Raw genomic sequence first — 18,843 nt, forward strand, 5'->3', positions numbered from 1 at the left:
GCTTCAACTGTTTTTCTCAAAAACAGCTGACAGGTTATTCCTGAAGCAACCATTATTTATTGGAGCTGCTGTTTTAATCCTTTGCTAAAAAGTGAGAGTTCCGTGTGGGTATTTAGGACTCCCAACAGCCCGTTGCTTCTTTGTAACTGTTTATAAACATGCAAAAGAGCATTCAGGGTGACAACAGAACTATCCTAGCAGCCCCTGCTGTGGGAGGGGTGGTAAAAGCTGTGCCTTTGCCCCCCCTGGAGTGACGTGAGGCTGTGTAACCGTTCCCTTCGCAGCAAGATGACCTCCCTGAAGGAGGACGTCCGGCGCAGCGCCATGCTCTGCATCCTCACGGTCCCCGCCACCATGACCAGCCACGACCTGATGAAGTTCGTGGCTTCCTTCTACGACGTCATCGAGCACATGAAAATCATCCGGGACTCCACTCCCAACCAGTACATGGTGCTGATCAAGTTCAGCTCCCAGGTAAGAGCTGGAAGCCCCTGTGCCTCAGGAGGGCTCTACAGCTGCTGGGTGGCTTCACTGGCCAGCTCTTAGCCAACCTCGTGCTTTATCCTCGGTGAAACTGCTCTGTCCTAAAGCCCAGCACCTCCCCGGGGCTGCTCACTGAGGTTCTTCCCACTCCCTGACCCACAGGGAAGTGTCTGCACGGTCTGTCCAGCCTATTTCTTGTTGGCAGGGGATTTAAAAACTGTTAGGCATACCTAGACACCCCGTTCTCTGCCATCAGAGCACATTCAGGGTGGTGCATTGTGCTGTGCTGAGCAGAAAGACCCCAGCCAGTGGGGTTTTGTTTCTGTTCTAGGAAAAACTTGGTCTGCTGAGGAGCTGTGCAGCAGGAAAAGGATGGTCTGACCCCAAAACTGAGGGTCTTGGGGATGAGCTGATGGCTGGGTGGCGCTGGGTGCTGCTCACTGCTCATGGGCTTTAAATGTTCCCCCTGACAGTCCCTCTGTGCACTCCCTCACCTGTACCTTCCTTTCACTGATCCCAAATAACTGATTTTGGGGTTGGGAGGGACTTTTTGGTCAGCGCTTCCCCCATCCATGAGATCTTTTCTGTGCCCGTTGTGCAGATGCAGTATTTGTGTGCAAGCTGTGCTACGTGCAGTAGCTGTGAAGATGCATTTTGTGTGTCTCCCTATCCAATTTCAAATACCTAGCACTGAACAGCCTCAAAACCATAAACAAGCCACCCTGAAATCCCTGCTAAGAAGAATTCCCTCAGCCCTGTTCCCCAGTGACCCCTAATGGCTGTCTGCAGGTAGCAAAAACAAACCTCCTGGGCTTTTAGTTATCTGCCTCACGTGACAAAGAGCAAGGGAATGTGGCATTTGGCTCTCAACGTGTGTGATTGTCGGCGAGGTGAAGGGTTTGGGGAGGTTACCCCCTGAAAATGGGTGACATTTGGTGGGGTTGGGTTTGGTTCTGCCTCTTTGCAGGTGGCTCAGAGCCTGCCAGAGCTGCTACGAGTGAATGGATCCCTGCCCTCACTCAGCCTCTTCCTTTCCCTGACCTGAGTATCGGTGTCCTGCAGCGTGACCCTCTGAAATTTTCACAAAGAGACCAAATTTGCTTTGCAAATGCACTGAAACCGCTGACAGGGAGCGAAAGAGATGCTGAAGGGGAATCCGTTATTCCTGCTGAGTGCTCAGATGCTGGAGCTGCCTTCACGGCTCCGCGTTGTGTCCTCGGGTGGCAGCGCTGAGCCCACCCCCAGGCTGAACTGATTCCCTGAGGCCTGGTGGAGGGGAGAGCAGAGGACGCAGCAGATTTCTCCTCTCCTTTGGCTGTCTCAGCTGCAAACCTTCTCTTTTTAACGCCTTCCCTTGTGTGCACAGGCTGATGCAGACAGCTTCTACATGGCGTGCAACGGCCGGCAGTTCAACTCCATCGAGGAGGACGTGTGCCAGCTGGTGTACGTGGAGCGCGCAGAGGTCTTCAAGTCAGAAGATGTAAGGTTTTTTTTTGTTTTCCTTTCTTTTCCCCTGAACTTTGGAGGCTTAACAGAATTATTTGTGCTGGACAGAACGCCGCAAGAAGCGCTTCACTGCTTCAATCCAGAGCTTGTTTCACATTCCAGTGCTGTTCCTACTTGGAGAGTTTGTTTGGTGGCTCTGTAGGCTTCGTGCCTTGCTTCTGCAGCGTCTCTGACCTAACCCTGCCAGGTGCAGGGGTCTGGTGGACCCAGAAAACGTGGTGGGACAGCAGCAGCCACACTGACCCAGCGCTGTTGTGAGGCTGTGCTCTGTGGAGTGCTGAGTTGCCTTCTTTTCTGGTAAATTTCTAACTGCTTTATAGACTCAGAGGATCACTTGGTTCTGTTTTTGTACCCCAGTGCCAGCAGTAGTGAGAGACGTTTGACTCTTCCTGTGTGGGTGCTTCGTTTATGGTGATGGGAGGGTGCTGAGCAATTTGTCTCCCCTTGCTCTTTCGAAGGGGGCCAGCCTGCCTGTGATGGATCTGACCGAGCTGCCAAAATGCACGGTGTGCCTGGAGAGGATGGACGAGTCCGTGAACGGGATCCTCACCACGCTGTGTAACCACAGCTTTCACAGCCAGTGTCTGCAGCGGTGGGAGGACACCACGTAAGAGGCTTTTTTTTTTATTTCCACATCTAAAACCCTGCTCCGATTGTGGTGGCTCCGTGCTGACAAGACCGGTTCCTCTCATCAAAGTGTGGGGGCTGGAATTGCTGCGAGTTCTGATGCTCTTTTCCTTCCCATTAAGGGACTCCCAGAGAGAAAATCTCCCAGCCAAAAGTAATTGAGCGATGTTTCCTGTGAGCCTCACTGCTGAGGCAACGAGGCAGCTGTAAAGCAATGCAGATTGTTTTAAAATGTTGTAGGATAAAAATAGGGGGACAAACAGCTCTGCACGCACACAGCCCTGTTTTGTGCAGCCTCCTGTGTCTGTTTGGGTGTTGGTTTCCTTGGCGTAGCTGAGGCTGCAGTACACGCAGACGAGCACTGCTTGCTGCAGCCTGCAATACTTTTGGGAACTTCTGGGAACGTGCAGGGCAGCAGCCTCGGCTGTCTCACTTCTGGATGCTCAGAGGGTGAAGGAAAGCTGGGCTGGGACAGGGCTGGAAAGCCAGACAAATGGAGGCAGGGAGGAAAGAATAACGACAAGATCACTGAATCAGGAGGCTCAGGGCCACACTCCCAGCACAGGGCAGTGCTGGGCTTGGACCTGTGTCTGTCCTTAGAACACCTCCTCTTTTTGCTGCTACCCCGCTCCTGTTTTTGCTCCTGTTGTCCTTCCCGTCACCAGAGGTAGGATTTCAGCATGGCTGAGCCCCTGATTGGCACCCAGGCATTATCAGTCGTGCACATCTTGCATTCTTCTGGCCACTGCTGCTTTACTGCACGTCAGGCTGTCACAGGTACTGCAGCAGAAGGCTGCTCCTCCTCACTGTGATTTCTTCTCTCATCCTGGTACCGCTGACTGCCTGATTCTGTGACAGTACGAGGAAAAACGTAGGCCAAGGAAATCATTTGTGAGGCAAAGTAAATGAACTTCGGTGGCATTAATCAGATTTGTAGCTATTAAGGCTGATTGGCTGCTTTGCCCCATAAATCAAAACCAGTTTAAATTTGAAGCAGTAGAGCTTAACCAGTGTAGGATCGAGATCCAAAATAGCACTCAGATATCTCGTACAATTTAAGCAGAACTTCTGCTCCTGATGTAGGAGAACAGTAGAGGAGAATCCCTGTCCTCTTTGTTTAGGCACCTCAGAGGCTGTAAGTGCCTGAATTTGTATAGAAAGCTTGCTGCAATCCCGTGCTCTCCTCCCTTGACTATTTCTGTAGCTTATTCTGCAGCTAATGAAGAACACGTAACCAGTCCTGGAAGCAGGATCCCGAGCCTGAGTTACCCTGCTCCCCAGCTGAGCTTATACTGGTTAAGGCCTGGGCAAACGTTCTTTCTGGTCCTGGTTCTGTCTTTCTGGCAGCACAGCGGTGATGTTTCAGGAGAAATGATAGCAGGGTGCCTGCTGTGGATTCTTCTAGGGTAGAGTTAGATGTTCTTCCAGAAGGGCTGAGCCTGAATCCTTTTGGTTGGGCTGAAATCGAGGCAGCAGCCCCCCACCGTGTCCTTAGGGATGTCTCAGCACTAAGTAACATTGCAAAGTGCAGGCACCTCGCTGTTAAGCAGCTCTCCTCAGCACTCCGTAGTTACAGCATCCTTCCACAGCAGCGTGTAGCTGCTGCACGGAAACCTCTGCAATAATGGAGAATGTCCAAGAAATAAAGTGACAACGAGAAGTCTCTTTATTATAAGATCAGACTGCCTTCGCCGTATGAGAAGGGTATGGAAGAGCCCTTCTGGGACCTGAACGTTGCTCTGTGCGTATCGCTCACATCGCTACAGCACCGACTTGAGACCAAAATGGAAAAACTGATTTGTTCCTCTGCCACTTACTAGCTTAAAAGCCTTTTGTGGAATGGAGGCAAGTTTGCGAGGGCTAAATGGGAGCTGAAAGATGCGTGCGCATAGGGAGTGTCCCACAGCATGAGGCATTCACTCGGAGCTCTTTGGCTCTACTTTTAATTACCTTAATACTCAGTTGGAGCACCGTGTGTCTAATCATGCTGCTTGTTGCCCTCTAGGTGTCCTGTCTGCAGATACTGCCAAACGCCCGAGCCAGTGGAAGAGAACAAGTGTTTTGAGTGTGGAGTTCAAGAAGTAAGTAGGTGGGTGGATGGTGAGTGAGATCTAGACTAGATCTGACTGCACAGCTGCTCTAGTTGTTTTTGAGGTTGATTCTGTGGCTCCTTTTGGGTTCACTTTACCAGTCGGTGGTGCATCTGCTTTCCTTTTGAGCTGGAGTCAGTACTGGGAAGGGATGCTATCTCCCAGGTTTCCTGCTCTGACAAATGTTTCCATTTCTTAGAGAGTGTTAATGCGTAAACTGATCGGTGCCTGTGATGAGATGTGTGTGATAGCAGGGGGCCAAACTAGTGCTGAACTCAGTGCTCCCTTCTAGTCTGTGCTCCTCAGAGCTTGTTTTTGTGATTCTGTCAAGCTGCCACCTTGGTTAATCAAGGCCGTTCTTCCATCCACGCCTGTGGTAGTCTGTCAAGGTGCCTGGCATCTGCAGGCTCCTTCTCCTTACTCTTCCACCTGAACAAGGTTTCCTGGAGAGGGGGGAAAAAGCAAACTGTTCACATTTTAAGGAATTGCCTGGCTGTATGCAGCGTCAGCAGGCCGTTGGTGTCAGATGGTGCTTTCTCAAGGCGCCGGTGCCGCTGTTTGATGGTATTGTGAGGATAGAGCTTTCCCGTTCTCTTGGCAGAACCTCTGGATCTGTTTGATATGTGGGCACATCGGCTGCGGCCGCTACGTGAGCCGACACGCTTACAAACACTTCGAGGAGACCCAGCACACCTACGCGATGCAGCTGACCAACCACAGAGTCTGGGACTACGCTGGAGGTGAGCGCCGTGTCTTCCCCCCTTGTAGGATGACCTTGGTTGTAAAAACAGCTTCTGGGACCCCAGCAGTGTTAGGAAGAACACTAGTGATAGTTTGCTTGGAGCTTAAGGGGTTTGCATCCGTACTAATCCTCCCTCTTCTGGGAACATCCATCTCCTCTCTAATAGCAATTTTCGTGGGTCTGTAGCAGATGGGAGAGGGAGAACACGATTCCATAACGAACTGGAGCGGTCCTGTAGCCTCCCTGGAATGTGTTTGTTACTCCCTTTCCATCAATTTGCCCTGAGGTATGAGAATGGGCTGTGGTAATAAATACCCTGCAAGGTGTCTATGCAAAGCCTGCTAAATAACAAATACATCTGGTGTTGGCTTGCTGCCGTGCTAATGTGCTGTTGCAGCAGTCTGCGTGGTTAATTGTGCTGCATAAAGTATTTCCACTGGTGTCAACCTGGGTGTTCTTAAGCAAAAACTCCCTTTGGTTGAATTTTCTCTCTTCAGATAACTACGTCCACCGGCTGGTTGCAAGTAAAACTGATGGGAAGATAGTTCAGTATGAGTGCGAGGGAGATATGTGTCAGGAGGAGAAAATTGATGCCTTACAATTAGAGGTAAATATTGTGGCTCGTTGGGCTCTGCTTTGTGCTGCTGTGTGGAAATGTTTCAAATCAGATACGAATACAAGAAAATGACATCAGCTTATGCAGCAGACCTGCTCCCTGCATGTAGGCAATCATCTTCAGACAGAAACAGGATATTTTTACTTTTATTTGTTTTAAAAAAAAAAAAAAAACTCCTTTTGGCTCTGCAGAGCCAATGCAGCTAAGAGTAAGCTGGCTGCAGTCTCGTCCTGTGTTCACCACTAGATTGGAGATTAGCTGCTTATGCTGCTACAAACACTGAGGTCATTGCAAAGAGAAATGGGTCCGAATGCCCGGACTCGCTCACCAGACCCTTCCTAGTGGAACTGTGACGTGGTGTAACAACCCAGGATGGGTATAGAACTGTCAATTTGATTAGTTTGATTTGTACACCGAGCAAGTAAGTAGGAATCCATAGCTGCATGCCTACTGTGGCTATCAAAGAAAGCTGACAGCCCTGTCTGATACCAGCCCTGTTCTGCTCCCGTCCCTTCAACAGACAATGATTTTTTGTGCCTGCTGGCCGGCTTCTCCCACACTAACTAGAAGGGTAAAACAACGGTTCATGCAAGTTTTCCCTTGCCAGTGATCTATTTTAAAGGGAAACTCAAATTACTGCTTCAGTGAGCAGATATACTGCAGCAGGATTTCAGTCGCATTAGACACAAGGTTATCTGTAGAGGAGAAGCCTGTAGAGACCAGCCTTTGTAAGCTTATTGCTCAAATAAATATTTGTTTGTTTTTTTTTCCCCTGAATTTTCTGTGTAACATTTAGATGCAAACCCAGCTATTTTTTAACCCTTATTACCAGGAGGTCAGTGCTTAAAGTATGTCAAAGACCTCTCTGTCTGGCTTACGCGATCTAAATGTTTGCAGAGAGAATGAATTTGGCAGTGTGTTTTGGCTCCCTGATACTACTGAGAGTATTCAAGGCTTTTTGCACATGTTTAATTCCACAGTGAATGCCTAATGCTCTGCTTCTTAGCCTGATGGTAAGAAACGCTCACGTTTTCCAACCTTCTCATAACTCATTTGCAGAACCAGAGGGGAGAAGAGGGGATGTAAGGCACATATCCTTGTTCCCATGCCAAAATAACATTGGAATGGGCTGTACTTGTTGGAGAACAGTAAATGTGAATAGCTATACACAGCTGGGGATGCTTTGCCAGAGATGCTCTTACAGTGAAGCTAGATGTGTGCATTTACCCTTCCCACTTGGGTTTTGGGCTAGAAATGGGGAACTTGGCCTTTGGGATCTCAGACTCATGACAGCGATGATTGATGCTTCATTTTCCTGTGGAGTGTAAGATTTTGAGCCCTGTTGCTCCTATGGTGAAAAAAAACTCTCTCTTTAAAAAGTATTTGGTGTGATAGTGGGTACAGCTTGGTGGCACTTTCACCTGGTCCTTGCTGTTGTGCTCTGAGGACTTTACTTGATTCCAGAAAATCATGTGATTTAATTCTGAAATCAAATTGGTGAAACGTGCATCTGCTGGATCTGCAGTTTGCACGTACATTCAGACTGCCCTCTGTGCTCAATTTCACTCGATTAAATTGATTTTTACATCGGAGCCTTTTGGGCTTCTTCATCGGGGTAGCCACCCTTAGGAAAAGCTGACCGCTCTGCGCACGCTTCTGTGTTTGTAGTACTCCTATTTGCTAACGAGCCAGCTGGAATCACAGCGAATCTATTGGGAAAACAAGATCGTCCGGATAGAAAAGGACACGGCTGAAGAGGTGAGCCCTGCTCTGGGGATGTTTGGAGCTCTGCAGGATCAAGGTGCTGGTCTCTGGGAAGGCGGCTGGGAAGCGGAGCTGCTCGGTGCCTCTCACAGGCTGCGCGTCGCGTGACGTGACCTCGCGTAGCCTGTTTCACTACCAGCTGAGAAAATTGGCTCCGAGATATATCCCTTATCTCGGCGCTCACATCTAGCAATTTGCTGCTCAGTGATGCAGAAGTAGGTAGATTGCCACCTAGATTTAAGGTTGATTTAAATGTGCTGCTCGGGAAACTGCAGCAGTGGTGGAAGCAAGTCTGCGCTGCTGCAGGATCCCTGCTCGCTGATGCCATCAGTCTCACACTGACGTTTTTCTCTGGGGAAGGTTAGCGTAGCATAGACAGTATGACTTTAATTTGCTCGGCTGTCTTTCTGCTCCAAATGCATATTGATTTGCCCTTTCTTTGTGATCCCCTACCTTTCCTCATCACCCAGTGGGAGAAGTTCAGAGTCTCCTCCCATAAAGCATTCTGTAGGCAGGGCTGCTTCAAAATGTCAGGAGCAAAAATCCGGAGAGAATATTTTAATGCTTCTCACTCCACGTAGATCCTTTCAGCTAGGTTTAAAGCGAGTCAGGATTTAGGGCTGAGTCCTCATTTGAACTTTCTGCATGACTTCTAATTAACCACGTGCAGTACATGCAGCATCCTAAATGCGGAAATTCGGACCACTGAAATAGTGGTCAGCAGCTTTGGTCTAAAGAACAGACCCAGAAATCTCACGGACATCCCCAGAAAAAGAAAAGGTGTAGCAAGAACTGTTGTATGTGACCAGGAAACGTGATCCACAAAGCAACTGCAAAGTGAAACAACTACGATATACACCTAAAATGTGGCTTTGTGTTTAAAGATCCTTACGATTTTATTCATGGCACTCATGCCGTGTAAGTCGTGCCTGGATCAGTGCCACTCTGCAGTGTATTCCATTATCAGTGCTCACGCTACTTCCCCAAATTAACCATCAGCTGCATAAACATTCAGTGATTAAGGCCGGAAGGCTTAAAACCTGCTCTGTACTGACTCTGGCACCAGCGAAGACAGCATGTGTGCTGACACTGACATTTATCCAGATTGCTCCTCCAGGAAAGCATTTTTCCTTTAAATTCCTCTCTCCAGTACATGCAAGCATACTTAAAATGGGGAAACAAGTATTTCTGTCTATAGATCTCTTCTAAATCATATCTTTAAAAGTTTAGATGTGTTCTGTGAAGTGCTTAGACAATGGGAGCATGTTTTTTTTCGGCAGCAGTGGTCTCTAGTTTTGAAGTAGAGGAGAAGAATCCAATGTACGTGTGTTTCCATTTGCCTTTGACATGAGCAGGATATTCATGTCAGTAGGTCACTGTCTTATGACAGCGCGCTGCTGAGTCAGTGCTGAGTGGAGTAGCACGTTTGTTTTCAGACTTTGACCATATTTATTTGGCGTTTAGTTTAAAATGAGCAAAAGCTCCGCATTGTAAAGCTCTCAGATGGAAATTTAAGTTTACTGCTAGCCATTCTCTCAGATGCTTTTTGTATCTATAGAAATGCTGAACTGCAGGCACTAAGAAGTTAAGGAGCTGATATAGGTGGTGGGTTTTGTTGCCATTGTTGAATGGGGTTCCCTGGCACAGCTCTGCAGCCAGAGTTGCTGTTCTGTAGGAGCAACTTCCACGGCAACGTGGTTCCTTGTTGGGCTCTGCGAAGTGTAACGCAGAGGGTCTTAATCAAAATGAAGCCTTTTCTTGCCTCAAATCTTTTGCTTACCTGGGTATAGTAATTGGTCAAAGTCTAGAAACCACACCAGAAAAATGAATGTCATAATGAAAGTGCACAGGACTTTGATCTGTTTGAAATGCCTGTGTGTTTGTTTTTACAGATTAACAACATGAAGACCAAATTTAAAGAGACCATTGAGAAGTGTGACAGTCTGGAACAGAGGCTGAATGACTTGCTCAAAGAAAAGCAGTCTGTCGAAAGGAAGTGGGTACCGCTGCCAGGTTTAGTTCCATGCAGCCATTAAAGCTCTGCACGCTGACATCCAAAAAGGAGGAAAAAAAAAAAAAGAATCTTGCTATTCTTGGGCAACTTTGAGCTATTTAAACCGGTTTACTGAGAACCCCGCTCATTTATAAAAAGCTCTCATTTCTGTAGGTGTTCCCAACTTGAAAATGCCTGAGTGGAACGCAGCTTTTGGGCCCATGGCTCTTTTTACATGGTCTGCATATTTAGCTTTCAGTAATCTTCCTCTGCCTGCTCAGAAGCAGACACCAGTCTGTTTTGCAGTCGGCAGATACCTCCAAAGAGGAGAAAGGCAGCCCGACAGGCACCTCACCCGGCACAGAGAAAAGTGTAGATCTTAGGAGGTGCTTAGATAAAAGATGTCAGGCATGGAGAGGGCGCAGATCAGCGTGTTCCAGCTCCCTAGGTGGGGCTGTGTGGTCTGTTTGAGCGAAGGGCCATCTTCAGGGTCTTGAACTTACAGTTTGGGAGCCAGTATCTCCAATCTCTGACTGCCCGTAGCTGTCAGGACCACATGTAATTCCTGTGCCCTTTCTGGCACCTGTTCTTGAAATTGCAGATGCACGTTCAAGGTTACAGTCCCGTGCTCCCCCCACATCCTGTCTGTTGCCTGCACTGTTGCTCTTTGGTACGAGGTGGAATTGCCCAACTTGCGAGGGAAAGGACCGTCCTGGGTTATGCAGTTTGAGGGTCAAAGGTGTGGTTCTGCTCCCACAGCATCCTGGTTTCTGTGCAGGTAGCAGCGTGCAGGCAAGCGGGTGTTAGCAAGCCTTAAGCTGGGTTGAAAAATCCTGGGGGGTTCAGTCCTTTTGTGTTGCCTTCCCTGGTCAAAAGACACAAACCAAGTTCTGGGTGGTCTTGGCGGGGCTGGGGACAGTTGGGGAGACGGTTTCCCTAAGGACTGGAAATAAAAAGGATGCAGTGATGGTTAATTTAGTGCAATACACGGCTCTTCCTGACCTGTGCTTCTATTTGCAAGGTGTTCTCAGCTGAATAACAAAGTGGCTAAACTTTCCAACGAGCTGAAGGAGGAACAAGAACTGAATAAGTGTTTGCGAGCGAACCAAGCCATGCTCCAGAACAAGCTCAAGGAAGAGGAGAGAGTGCTGAAGGAAACGTGCGAGCAGAAGGACCTGCAGATCTCGGAGATCCAGGAGCAGTTGCGAGATGTCATGTTCTACCTAGAGACACAACAGAAAATCAATCACCTCCCAGCTGAGACCCGGCAGGAGATTCAGGAAGGACAGATCAACATTGCGGTGGCATCTTCGGCCAGCTCCTCCACGGGGGGCTCAGGCAAACCTTCTTCCAGGAGAGGCCGTGGCAAGAGGGGCAAATGAAGATCAGAACACGCTGCTCCCAAACTGAATCTGGCCCTGCTGGTGGTAGGCCAGGCCCTCCTCTTGGGACTCCGGCTGGGAACGCCCAGTTCAGTAAAGCTCCGCTAGAAATTGTCTTCAGAGCTTCTCATAAAACTGGCTGCCAGTCACTGGAGGTGTCTGTGGTATTTAAAAGCATTTCACTGCACTATTTAGCTGTTTTTAGGCAGATCTTAATGACCATTTTGCCTTCCTACCTTTTCAGAGCCCCCTCCTGTCGTGCGTTTGACTTTCTTCTTGGAGAGTATTCTGTTCTGGGGTGGGTGCAGGGTGTTCGACACCGCGTTCCCTCAGGGGTGCTGTGGGGTAAGCTAAGGCCCAGCGTGTAAGGCTTCTCGAGTTCTTCTCCCCACTCCTGGATTTAAAAGTATTCTTGATTAATAAATGATTTTTTATTTAAGAAACAATGTAAATTAGATTATATGCATCTCCTTGTAGTATGTGCAGACCAGACACTGCAGAACAGTTGGTGCAGGAGTAGAGCTGTAGTTTGGAAATAAAAAGGAGCGAGGTGTGGAAACGAAACCATCTCAGCGGTGTAAGAAACTGAACGAGTCCTCACGGCTTGTAATGTAGGATATTAAACACTTTAAGGACTCTGCTACTATCCGTTTCTTCATTTTAGGGTGGCCTTTGACAGGCTGGCCGTCGCTGCCTTTGGTGCAGAAGGTATCAAGGGCTTTTTAGTCTGGGAATTGTCTAACGTAGTTATTTTACAGGCATTTCTACAAATTAATCGGAGCTGTCTTTGTGAAAATGGGCCCGTGGTGTGGGCCAGGAGCTGCCAGAGTGTCCCGATCCTCCCAGAGCAGGGTGCGTACGCTTTCCCTTTCTTAGCCGCACTCAGAGCATGTTGGCATGAGCTCCAACGCTATCCTCAGAAGGAGGTGAGGAAAATAACCAACGCAGCATTTTTGCAGCCCCATTCCTACATGCCTGCACTCGGCCCTCGCGCTGCTGCCAGCCCCCAGCCCACCCCTGGGGCTGCTGTGCTCGGGTTTGCCCCGCAGAGCTGAGCGCGCTGCCCTGCGACCAGACCCTCGCCACTAGATGCAGCTGTTGTATCCAGTTACTGGGAGCCTCGCGCTGCCTCTGCTGCTCTGGAACGTGGCTCTGTCCAAAATCCTGGCTGGCAAAACTTTTCTGTTACTTGCCCAAAAAGTATGCCAAACCCCCAGGGGAAATCTGAGGACAAATTCTTTTTTTTTTTTTCCTCTTTCCACTAAAAGTATGTACCAGACTCGATGCTCTGGCTAAGCTCAGTTTTATCACGATCGGAAGGGCGACTGTTCTGTTTGCTGTGTTGTGCTCAGCAGCCTGAGTGTTTAAATGCTAATTCCTTTTTAAAAATGTTTGGGGAGTCGTGCAGTTGTCTCTTCAGACCACAGCACGATCCCCTTCCCTGGTTGGAAGTGCAGGAACAGCCTCGATCTTTAGTCTGTAACACTGAAAATGGAGATCTGACTTCTTTGTTCCAGTTTGGAGCTAGTAAGTAAGACAGCTGGTCCTTTACTGATCGTTGTTCTTTTTGGCTAAGCAAAAGGAACGAGTTACAATACGTAGAATGACTCTCGGAAGGTGAGTCTGCATCATCTGCTTCCTGACGTTACCGACTGGAGGTGTTAAACTTCCTCGCGTTTGTTCGTGCACTCGTTGCATCCACTGCTTTGGTTCGAAGATCTGCCCCGATCACCTGGAACTTCCACCTTCCACCTTTTCTAACTTTGTAGCATGAATGTACACTAACTCTTTTCTAGTGTGTGGATTGTACAGCCTCTGCCTTCTGTAAATTATTCTAAGGACCTAGCGATGTACAACACAGCTTGCTCTCCTATAGAAACTATTTTATTTAAGATATATTTTTACACCACCTGAAGATCCTCCAACCTTTCGCTGGAAGCTTGCTTTGTGTAGAACACTAAGATGCTGTACTGTATCTTGGACTTCATTTTCAAAAAATGTGACTGAAAATTAAAAGGGCGTGCAGTGTGTCTGTGTGTGCTAACTGGCTGGGGAGGGAGGAGGTGGCAGGGAAAAGGGCAAAATGTGTGGCCTGTTCATTTTAAAGTCCTGACTTGAAGGCAAAGCTGCCCCGATGAGCTTTTTGTGATGGTTGGGTTGGGAGGAAGCTTCATTCAGTTGAGCTGGTAGGAGATGCGGCAGGGTAGGTATCTCCAGCTCAGGAGAAGCGGGAAGCTCATGCAGAAACAGCAGGGCTGGTTGAATACTTGTGTTAAATCAATTTACCCCGTCCTCAAGGAGTCCCCTTCACCTCCTAATATCATGCTGGGTGGCAAGGCCTGGAAAAAGCAGCGGGGCTCGGACCTCTCCCGCCTGCGGTCTGCTCCAACATCTGGTCAGATTTGTGGCCGGTGACTCAGGATCGCCACAGCAAAAGGTTGCAGCAGCACAAAGCTTCCCCTGAGCACTGGACGGCTGAGGGTGGCCAAGCTCCTGCTATGATTAGGAGCCTTAAAATAGATTTTATACAGAGGGTTCTAAAACCGTGAAGGAAAACTCCCCCTGCTGAATGGCAAAGGGGTCGTGCTACTTCCCCCGGTGCCGTGCTGGGTGCCTGGAGCGGTGCTGAAACACCTGGGGTGCCTTGGCACTACACACGGTGGAAAAGGGGGGAGATGTTCCATCAGGAGCAGCAAATGGAGGAGCTCTGTGCTGCAGGAAGGGCTGCCAGTAGCCAGCACCTTCTGTGAGGCTTTGCTGGATGCTGTTGTGGCCTCTGCAAGAGGTCCCTGATTGCAGGCTGGTGGAGAGGGAGCAGGACAGCAAAAGGATTTGATTCTGTGTGTGGTGATACAAGCGCTCAGCTCGCCACGTGCAGCAAAAATGTCCAAGGCAGCTCCAGGGCGTCCAGCATCACCCTGGGGTGAGAGCACCCATCTGCTCCAGGTCACCGGGGGCTGTAGGAAATGCTGCGGGATCTAAAACAGCCAGGGAGAAACCCAGATGGAGAGGAGCAGGAGCCAGAAGTTGCACCCAGCTTGGCAGCGTCCCCCTGGCTTTGAGGACGCCGCCAGGATTCGGCCCAGCTCCCAGGGAGAGGCGCTTAAACGGGGCGGCGAGTTGACGCGGATCCTCGTCATCCCTTCGGACTGCGGGGCCAGGGACTCATTAATTTTTCAGTGGGCCCGTTTGCCCCTTGGGAACGCATCCCTTAACGCCAATTAATGCCCGCAGTGACGCCGCCTCTGCTGGTTTAGGAGCTGAGGAGCCAGGTGAGGTGCCACCCCCGTGCTTCGTGCCCTGGAAAAGCCCCACACTGGCAGAGCAGACACGGAGGAACCCTGCGGGTGTCCGTCTGTCCCTCCGAGCCTGACAGACCCCGTGCTCCCCGTGCCCCATAGAGGGGCAGGGTCCTGCCCGCCGGGGCCGGGGTAGCGGCAGCCTCTCCGTGCCACGTTTATCTTTCCATCGGAGCCGAATTCCCCAAGGCCCCGTGGAAAATTCCTGCCTTGATCCGCACCGCCCGGCGTGTCCGTTCTCGTCGGAGCGCCGAGGAAGTGGCGCTGGGATCTCTCCTACGCTTTTTTTCCCCCCCCCTCTTCTGAAGCGAGCGGGCAGCGGGCTCGGATAACAGGGGCTGAGGGCAAACCCACCCAGCCCACGGCGCTCTCCAAAAAGGGGCCCCGCTCCTGTCTGCGGTGCTTGAGGCCATTTGTGTCTCCTCCAGGTGAAGCCCTGCACAGGTTATGAGAATCAGGAAAACCCGAGGTACAAAACTGGGGAAATCTGTGAGCCTGGGCCCTTTTGGGGCGCAGCAATCTGTGCAGATCCCAGCTTTTTTAGTAAAATTATCTGCTGCTCCCAGCCTTTCCTGCTCCGTGACCCCTCCGGCAGCACCCAGGGTCCAGGTCCACGCTCCCCATGGAGCAGGAGGCGCTTCTGGACGTTTGCTTTCTTTAAGGTCCAAGTCACGGCCCTGCGCCAAACCCTTCCTGCTCCCGCGCCACCCCTGAGCGAACGCCTTTAGAGCAGCAGGCAGCGTTTATAGCTTTGCCCCCTCTTGACCTGGAAGTAATTGGTTAATTGCGTTAGACAACAAACCTCGAGACGCTCACGTGCTTTCCTGCCACCTTCGAGCAGCGAGCGGGAGGGGAGGGTCGCGCTCCTCCTAAATATGTTAGAAACATCAAGAGAAACCGATGTTTCCTTCCCCGCCAGGAAATCGGTCCCACTTGAGCCTATTTTGGGGCCAGCAGCTCCTATAAAGCTCCTGGAGGCTCCGCAGCCTCGCCGGAGCTGGCTCAGGGGCAGGGTTTGGGCAGCAGGTAAAGGTTTTGGGGCTCCCTGGTGCCAGCACGCCAGGAGGTGGGGATGTGGGCCTTTGTGCAGGTGTAGCCACGCGATGGTTTTGTGGTCGTGGATGTTAACGGGGTTTGTGGGCTCGAGGGCAGGGGGAGAGAGGCGAGGAGGAGCCGTCTGCGCGTTGCTCCCAGCCTGAGATCCCCGCGGGTGCTGGTGCCGAGGGTGGCACCCGGCTGAGCTGCCCCTAGAGCAGGTGGAGAGGGTGCAAAACATCTGCAAAAGCCACCTGGCTGCCCCAGGCCGAGCAGTCAGCTCCTTTATGCTCTTGAGGAGTGCTTTCCTGGAGGTAGTTTATAACTCGGCTGCTTTCCTTTCCTGTTTTCAGCGTCCCTATGCTCTTGGGGGGCAATGTCAGTGTGGGACGTGGCTTGGTTTTTGGGGTGTGAAGCTGGTGATGTTCCTGCCAGCTGCCTGCACCCCTCTGCCTCCCTCTTCCCTCTCCCCTCTGCTTACAGGTGATCATTTTTATGTGATCATTTTTGGCTTCTATTGCTGGGTCTCTCCATTAGGTGAAGAAATGCCCTGTGAGCAGAGGGGCACACGAAACAAACCCACCTCGGTGCTCCCCCTCTCTCTGGGGACGGGGGACACCCCCACAGGTGTGGCTGAGGTTCCAAGAAAACTCACGGCGCTCGCCTCCGAGCTCTACACCTAAAACCACGGCGGATCTGCTCGGGGTGGAAAACGTGCTCAGGTCTTTGGGAACAATTCCTCTGCTCCACCGCTAAGCTCGGTCCAAGCAGAATTAAGGCTGGGAGGAATCCCAGTGCTGCTGGCGCGCATCCACGGCCTGCCTGGAGCCCCAGCTGGAAAACCACCCGTGGGGGCCGAGAGGGAGACGGGGACCCCGATGGTGAGGACCTGGCTGCTCCCATCCTGCCTGCTTCGCTCCACGAGCACAGGGAACGCGCCAGGAGCAGAGGGAGCCTTCCCCAGCCAATTCTCCTTGCCAAATACTTCCCATTTTTCTCCAGCTTCACAAGGGAGAAGCAGAAAGCCCAGGAGCTCCCGGCCTCCCCCTCACCACCCTGCCCCTGCGGCTTCATGGCGAGGGAGACCCAGCTCGGGGTCCCGAGGGGTCTGTAGGGGAACGGAGCCGCTGCGGGGCTGCCGAGGTTTGTTGCAGCTGGGTGGCACCGCAGGCGCTTTCCTCCGCAGCGATCGCTCGTGCTGCAGAAGCGGTTAAGAGGATTAGGTATTCCTGATGGTGTTCGCAGCTGCGCTAGCTGTAACCGAGAGGAGAAATCCAAGTGCTTCATCTTGGGAAGTGACTCCGTGGGGCTGGAAGGGAATTCTCCCCCGGGACCCCGCATCTGGGTATGTTCTCAGAGCCGGCTCTTGCACGGAGCCGCGCGTATTCGCAGTTCCTGCGGGGCCGTAGCTGAAATTGGGCCGTCTGGCCGCCTTAGAAAGCCGAAGCTCTTGTGGAAAACGTGGTGCGAGCCAGCCCGGATGCAGGGCTCCGAGCTGCAGTCCTGCCTCCAAAATGTCAGCTCCCACGCAGAAAGGTCGACGGCTCCCGAGTGCCCCAAATGAAACGGAGAACGCCTTGGGAAGCGCGCCGGGTTGCAAGGAGAAGGGAGACCCTCCCCGGCCGTCGGGGCCACCGCTGCCGAGCCCTTGGCCCCGACCGCAGGCAGGCTGGGCTGAGGGGGAGTATGGAATCCATTAAGCTTTTTTCCAACCTTAAACAAAAATGTGGCCTCGGAACCAAGAAGACACCCCTCCTCGACACGCGCACGCTCGCTGGAAGCGCTCGGCGCTGCCGGCGGAGGCTGGGCCCCGGGGGTTGCTGCACGGAGGGGTGGGAGGTTTTTCTCCACCGATGGAGCTGTTGAGGATGCTCCCAGGGTTCATCCCGAGCCAAAATCACCGATCTGAGCCTCAGGTGCAAGGGGAAAAGTTGCACAGCTCCGATATTTCTGATGATTTTAGCAGGGAGTTCTGGAGGTCAGGAGGGGGAACGCCAGAGGTTCCAAATCCAGCCCTTTCCAAACCTGCTCATTTGCCAAAAAATGACAACCAAGATCCTAAGCTGAGGTTTGTCCTTCAAACGTACCTGTGCCTGCTCTGGAGTGGTTTCCTTCTAATCACTGGGGATTAAAAGCAAAGTGCACCGAAACATCTGAGGTGAGGGGGCACGGAGGAAATTCCTCGCGCGCTGGTAATAACAACGGAAAGCTGCTCTGTGAAGCAAACCTGAGGCTGACTTGGTTTTTAATGGACATCTGTCTGTAGGGGGAAAAAATGCCATGGCAACTGGCTTTCTTGTTGGCATGCCTGTCTCAGCAAAGGGATAGGGAGAGGACGGGTACTGAAGGGTCTGCGCAGCAGCGCTCGGGAAATGTGGAGGCACAGCTCGACGAGGCTGCGAGGCGAAGGTTGTTTATGCTCCACGAGCACCAGATCTTGAGGGATTTAAGAGCTAAATCTTGGCATAACGATCGCTTTGTCTGCTGCTGCTTAGCAGGAGTTAGGCTGGGTCCTCCCCTCCCCTTTGTGAAAAAGGCTAAATCAAATAAATAAAACAATAACCGAATAAAGCACGGGGCTAGGGCCAAGACCTCCTGGCGCTGGGGGCTCCCCATTTGCAGCCCCATCCCGAACCCGCAGTGGAAATGGGGGGCCTCCGACCAGCTCCTGCCTCCCGAGGAGGTGAAAGCCCTTGCTTAGGGATTGCAGCTGATGGAAACGGAGAGCGAGGTTCATTGGGCTGGTGGTTATAGGTAAAAGGAGCTCTGGCACTCGTGCCCCTCTCTTCCAAGCCTTGTGGACATTTTCCCTCAGCTCCTGTTGGCAGCAGGGACGCCGCTGGCGTGCGCGGCTCCGCGGCGCGACTGCCACCCGCAGCCCCGAGGGAGCTGGAGGAGGATGTTCCCGAAAGGAATTGGGAAGGCAGTGGTATGAAGGTGCACGTGGGGCTCGGAAACATGAACGTGGTGGGAGCTGGAGCCGAGCTGTGACTCGGAGGGGCTGCAGCCGATGAAAAGACACCGCACGGTGACCGGGGCGGGGAGGAAGAGCTGAAGCAGGCTGAGGTTGTCTCGCCTTGGAGCTGGGGCTTTGCTCAGTGATGTGCACGAGCCTCTTTCAGGTTTGGCCGGTGGTGCGTTCATCAGTTAAAACTGATGGCAGCTTCGGTGACTAGCTGATATCCTCTCTCTCCGGGAAGCGCTTCTCACGTTGGTTACAGCGCCTGATTTGTTTTCCTAACGTCTTTCTGAGCGTCTCTTTGGAGATTCCCCATGCCCATAGCGTCGTTCACAAAGCTTCAGCCT

General features: G+C 51.5%; 1 protein-coding gene across 1 annotated transcript in view; it reads left to right on the plus strand.

Moving 5' to 3' along the window:
- Window positions 1-13,219, plus strand: part of BRAP (BRCA1 associated protein) — a 15,128-nt gene extending 1,909 nt beyond the window's left edge. Inside the window, exons 4-12 of the mRNA XM_068653672.1 lie at window positions 285-474; window positions 1,850-1,963; window positions 2,448-2,596; window positions 4,622-4,697; window positions 5,308-5,446; window positions 5,946-6,055; window positions 7,733-7,822; window positions 9,721-9,824; window positions 10,843-13,219. Of these exons, the coding sequence (XP_068509773.1) occupies window positions 285-474; window positions 1,850-1,963; window positions 2,448-2,596; window positions 4,622-4,697; window positions 5,308-5,446; window positions 5,946-6,055; window positions 7,733-7,822; window positions 9,721-9,824; window positions 10,843-11,203 (1,333 nt within the window). The 3' untranslated portion in view covers window positions 11,204-13,219. The remainder of the gene's footprint in view (window positions 1-284; window positions 475-1,849; window positions 1,964-2,447; window positions 2,597-4,621; window positions 4,698-5,307; window positions 5,447-5,945; window positions 6,056-7,732; window positions 7,823-9,720; window positions 9,825-10,842) is intronic.
- The last annotated feature ends 5,624 nt before the right edge of the window (window positions 13,220-18,843 follow it).

This window comes from Anas acuta, chromosome 17 (genome assembly GCF_963932015.1).
Source record: "Anas acuta chromosome 17, bAnaAcu1.1, whole genome shotgun sequence".
NCBI lineage: Eukaryota > Metazoa > Chordata > Aves > Anseriformes > Anatidae > Anas > Anas acuta.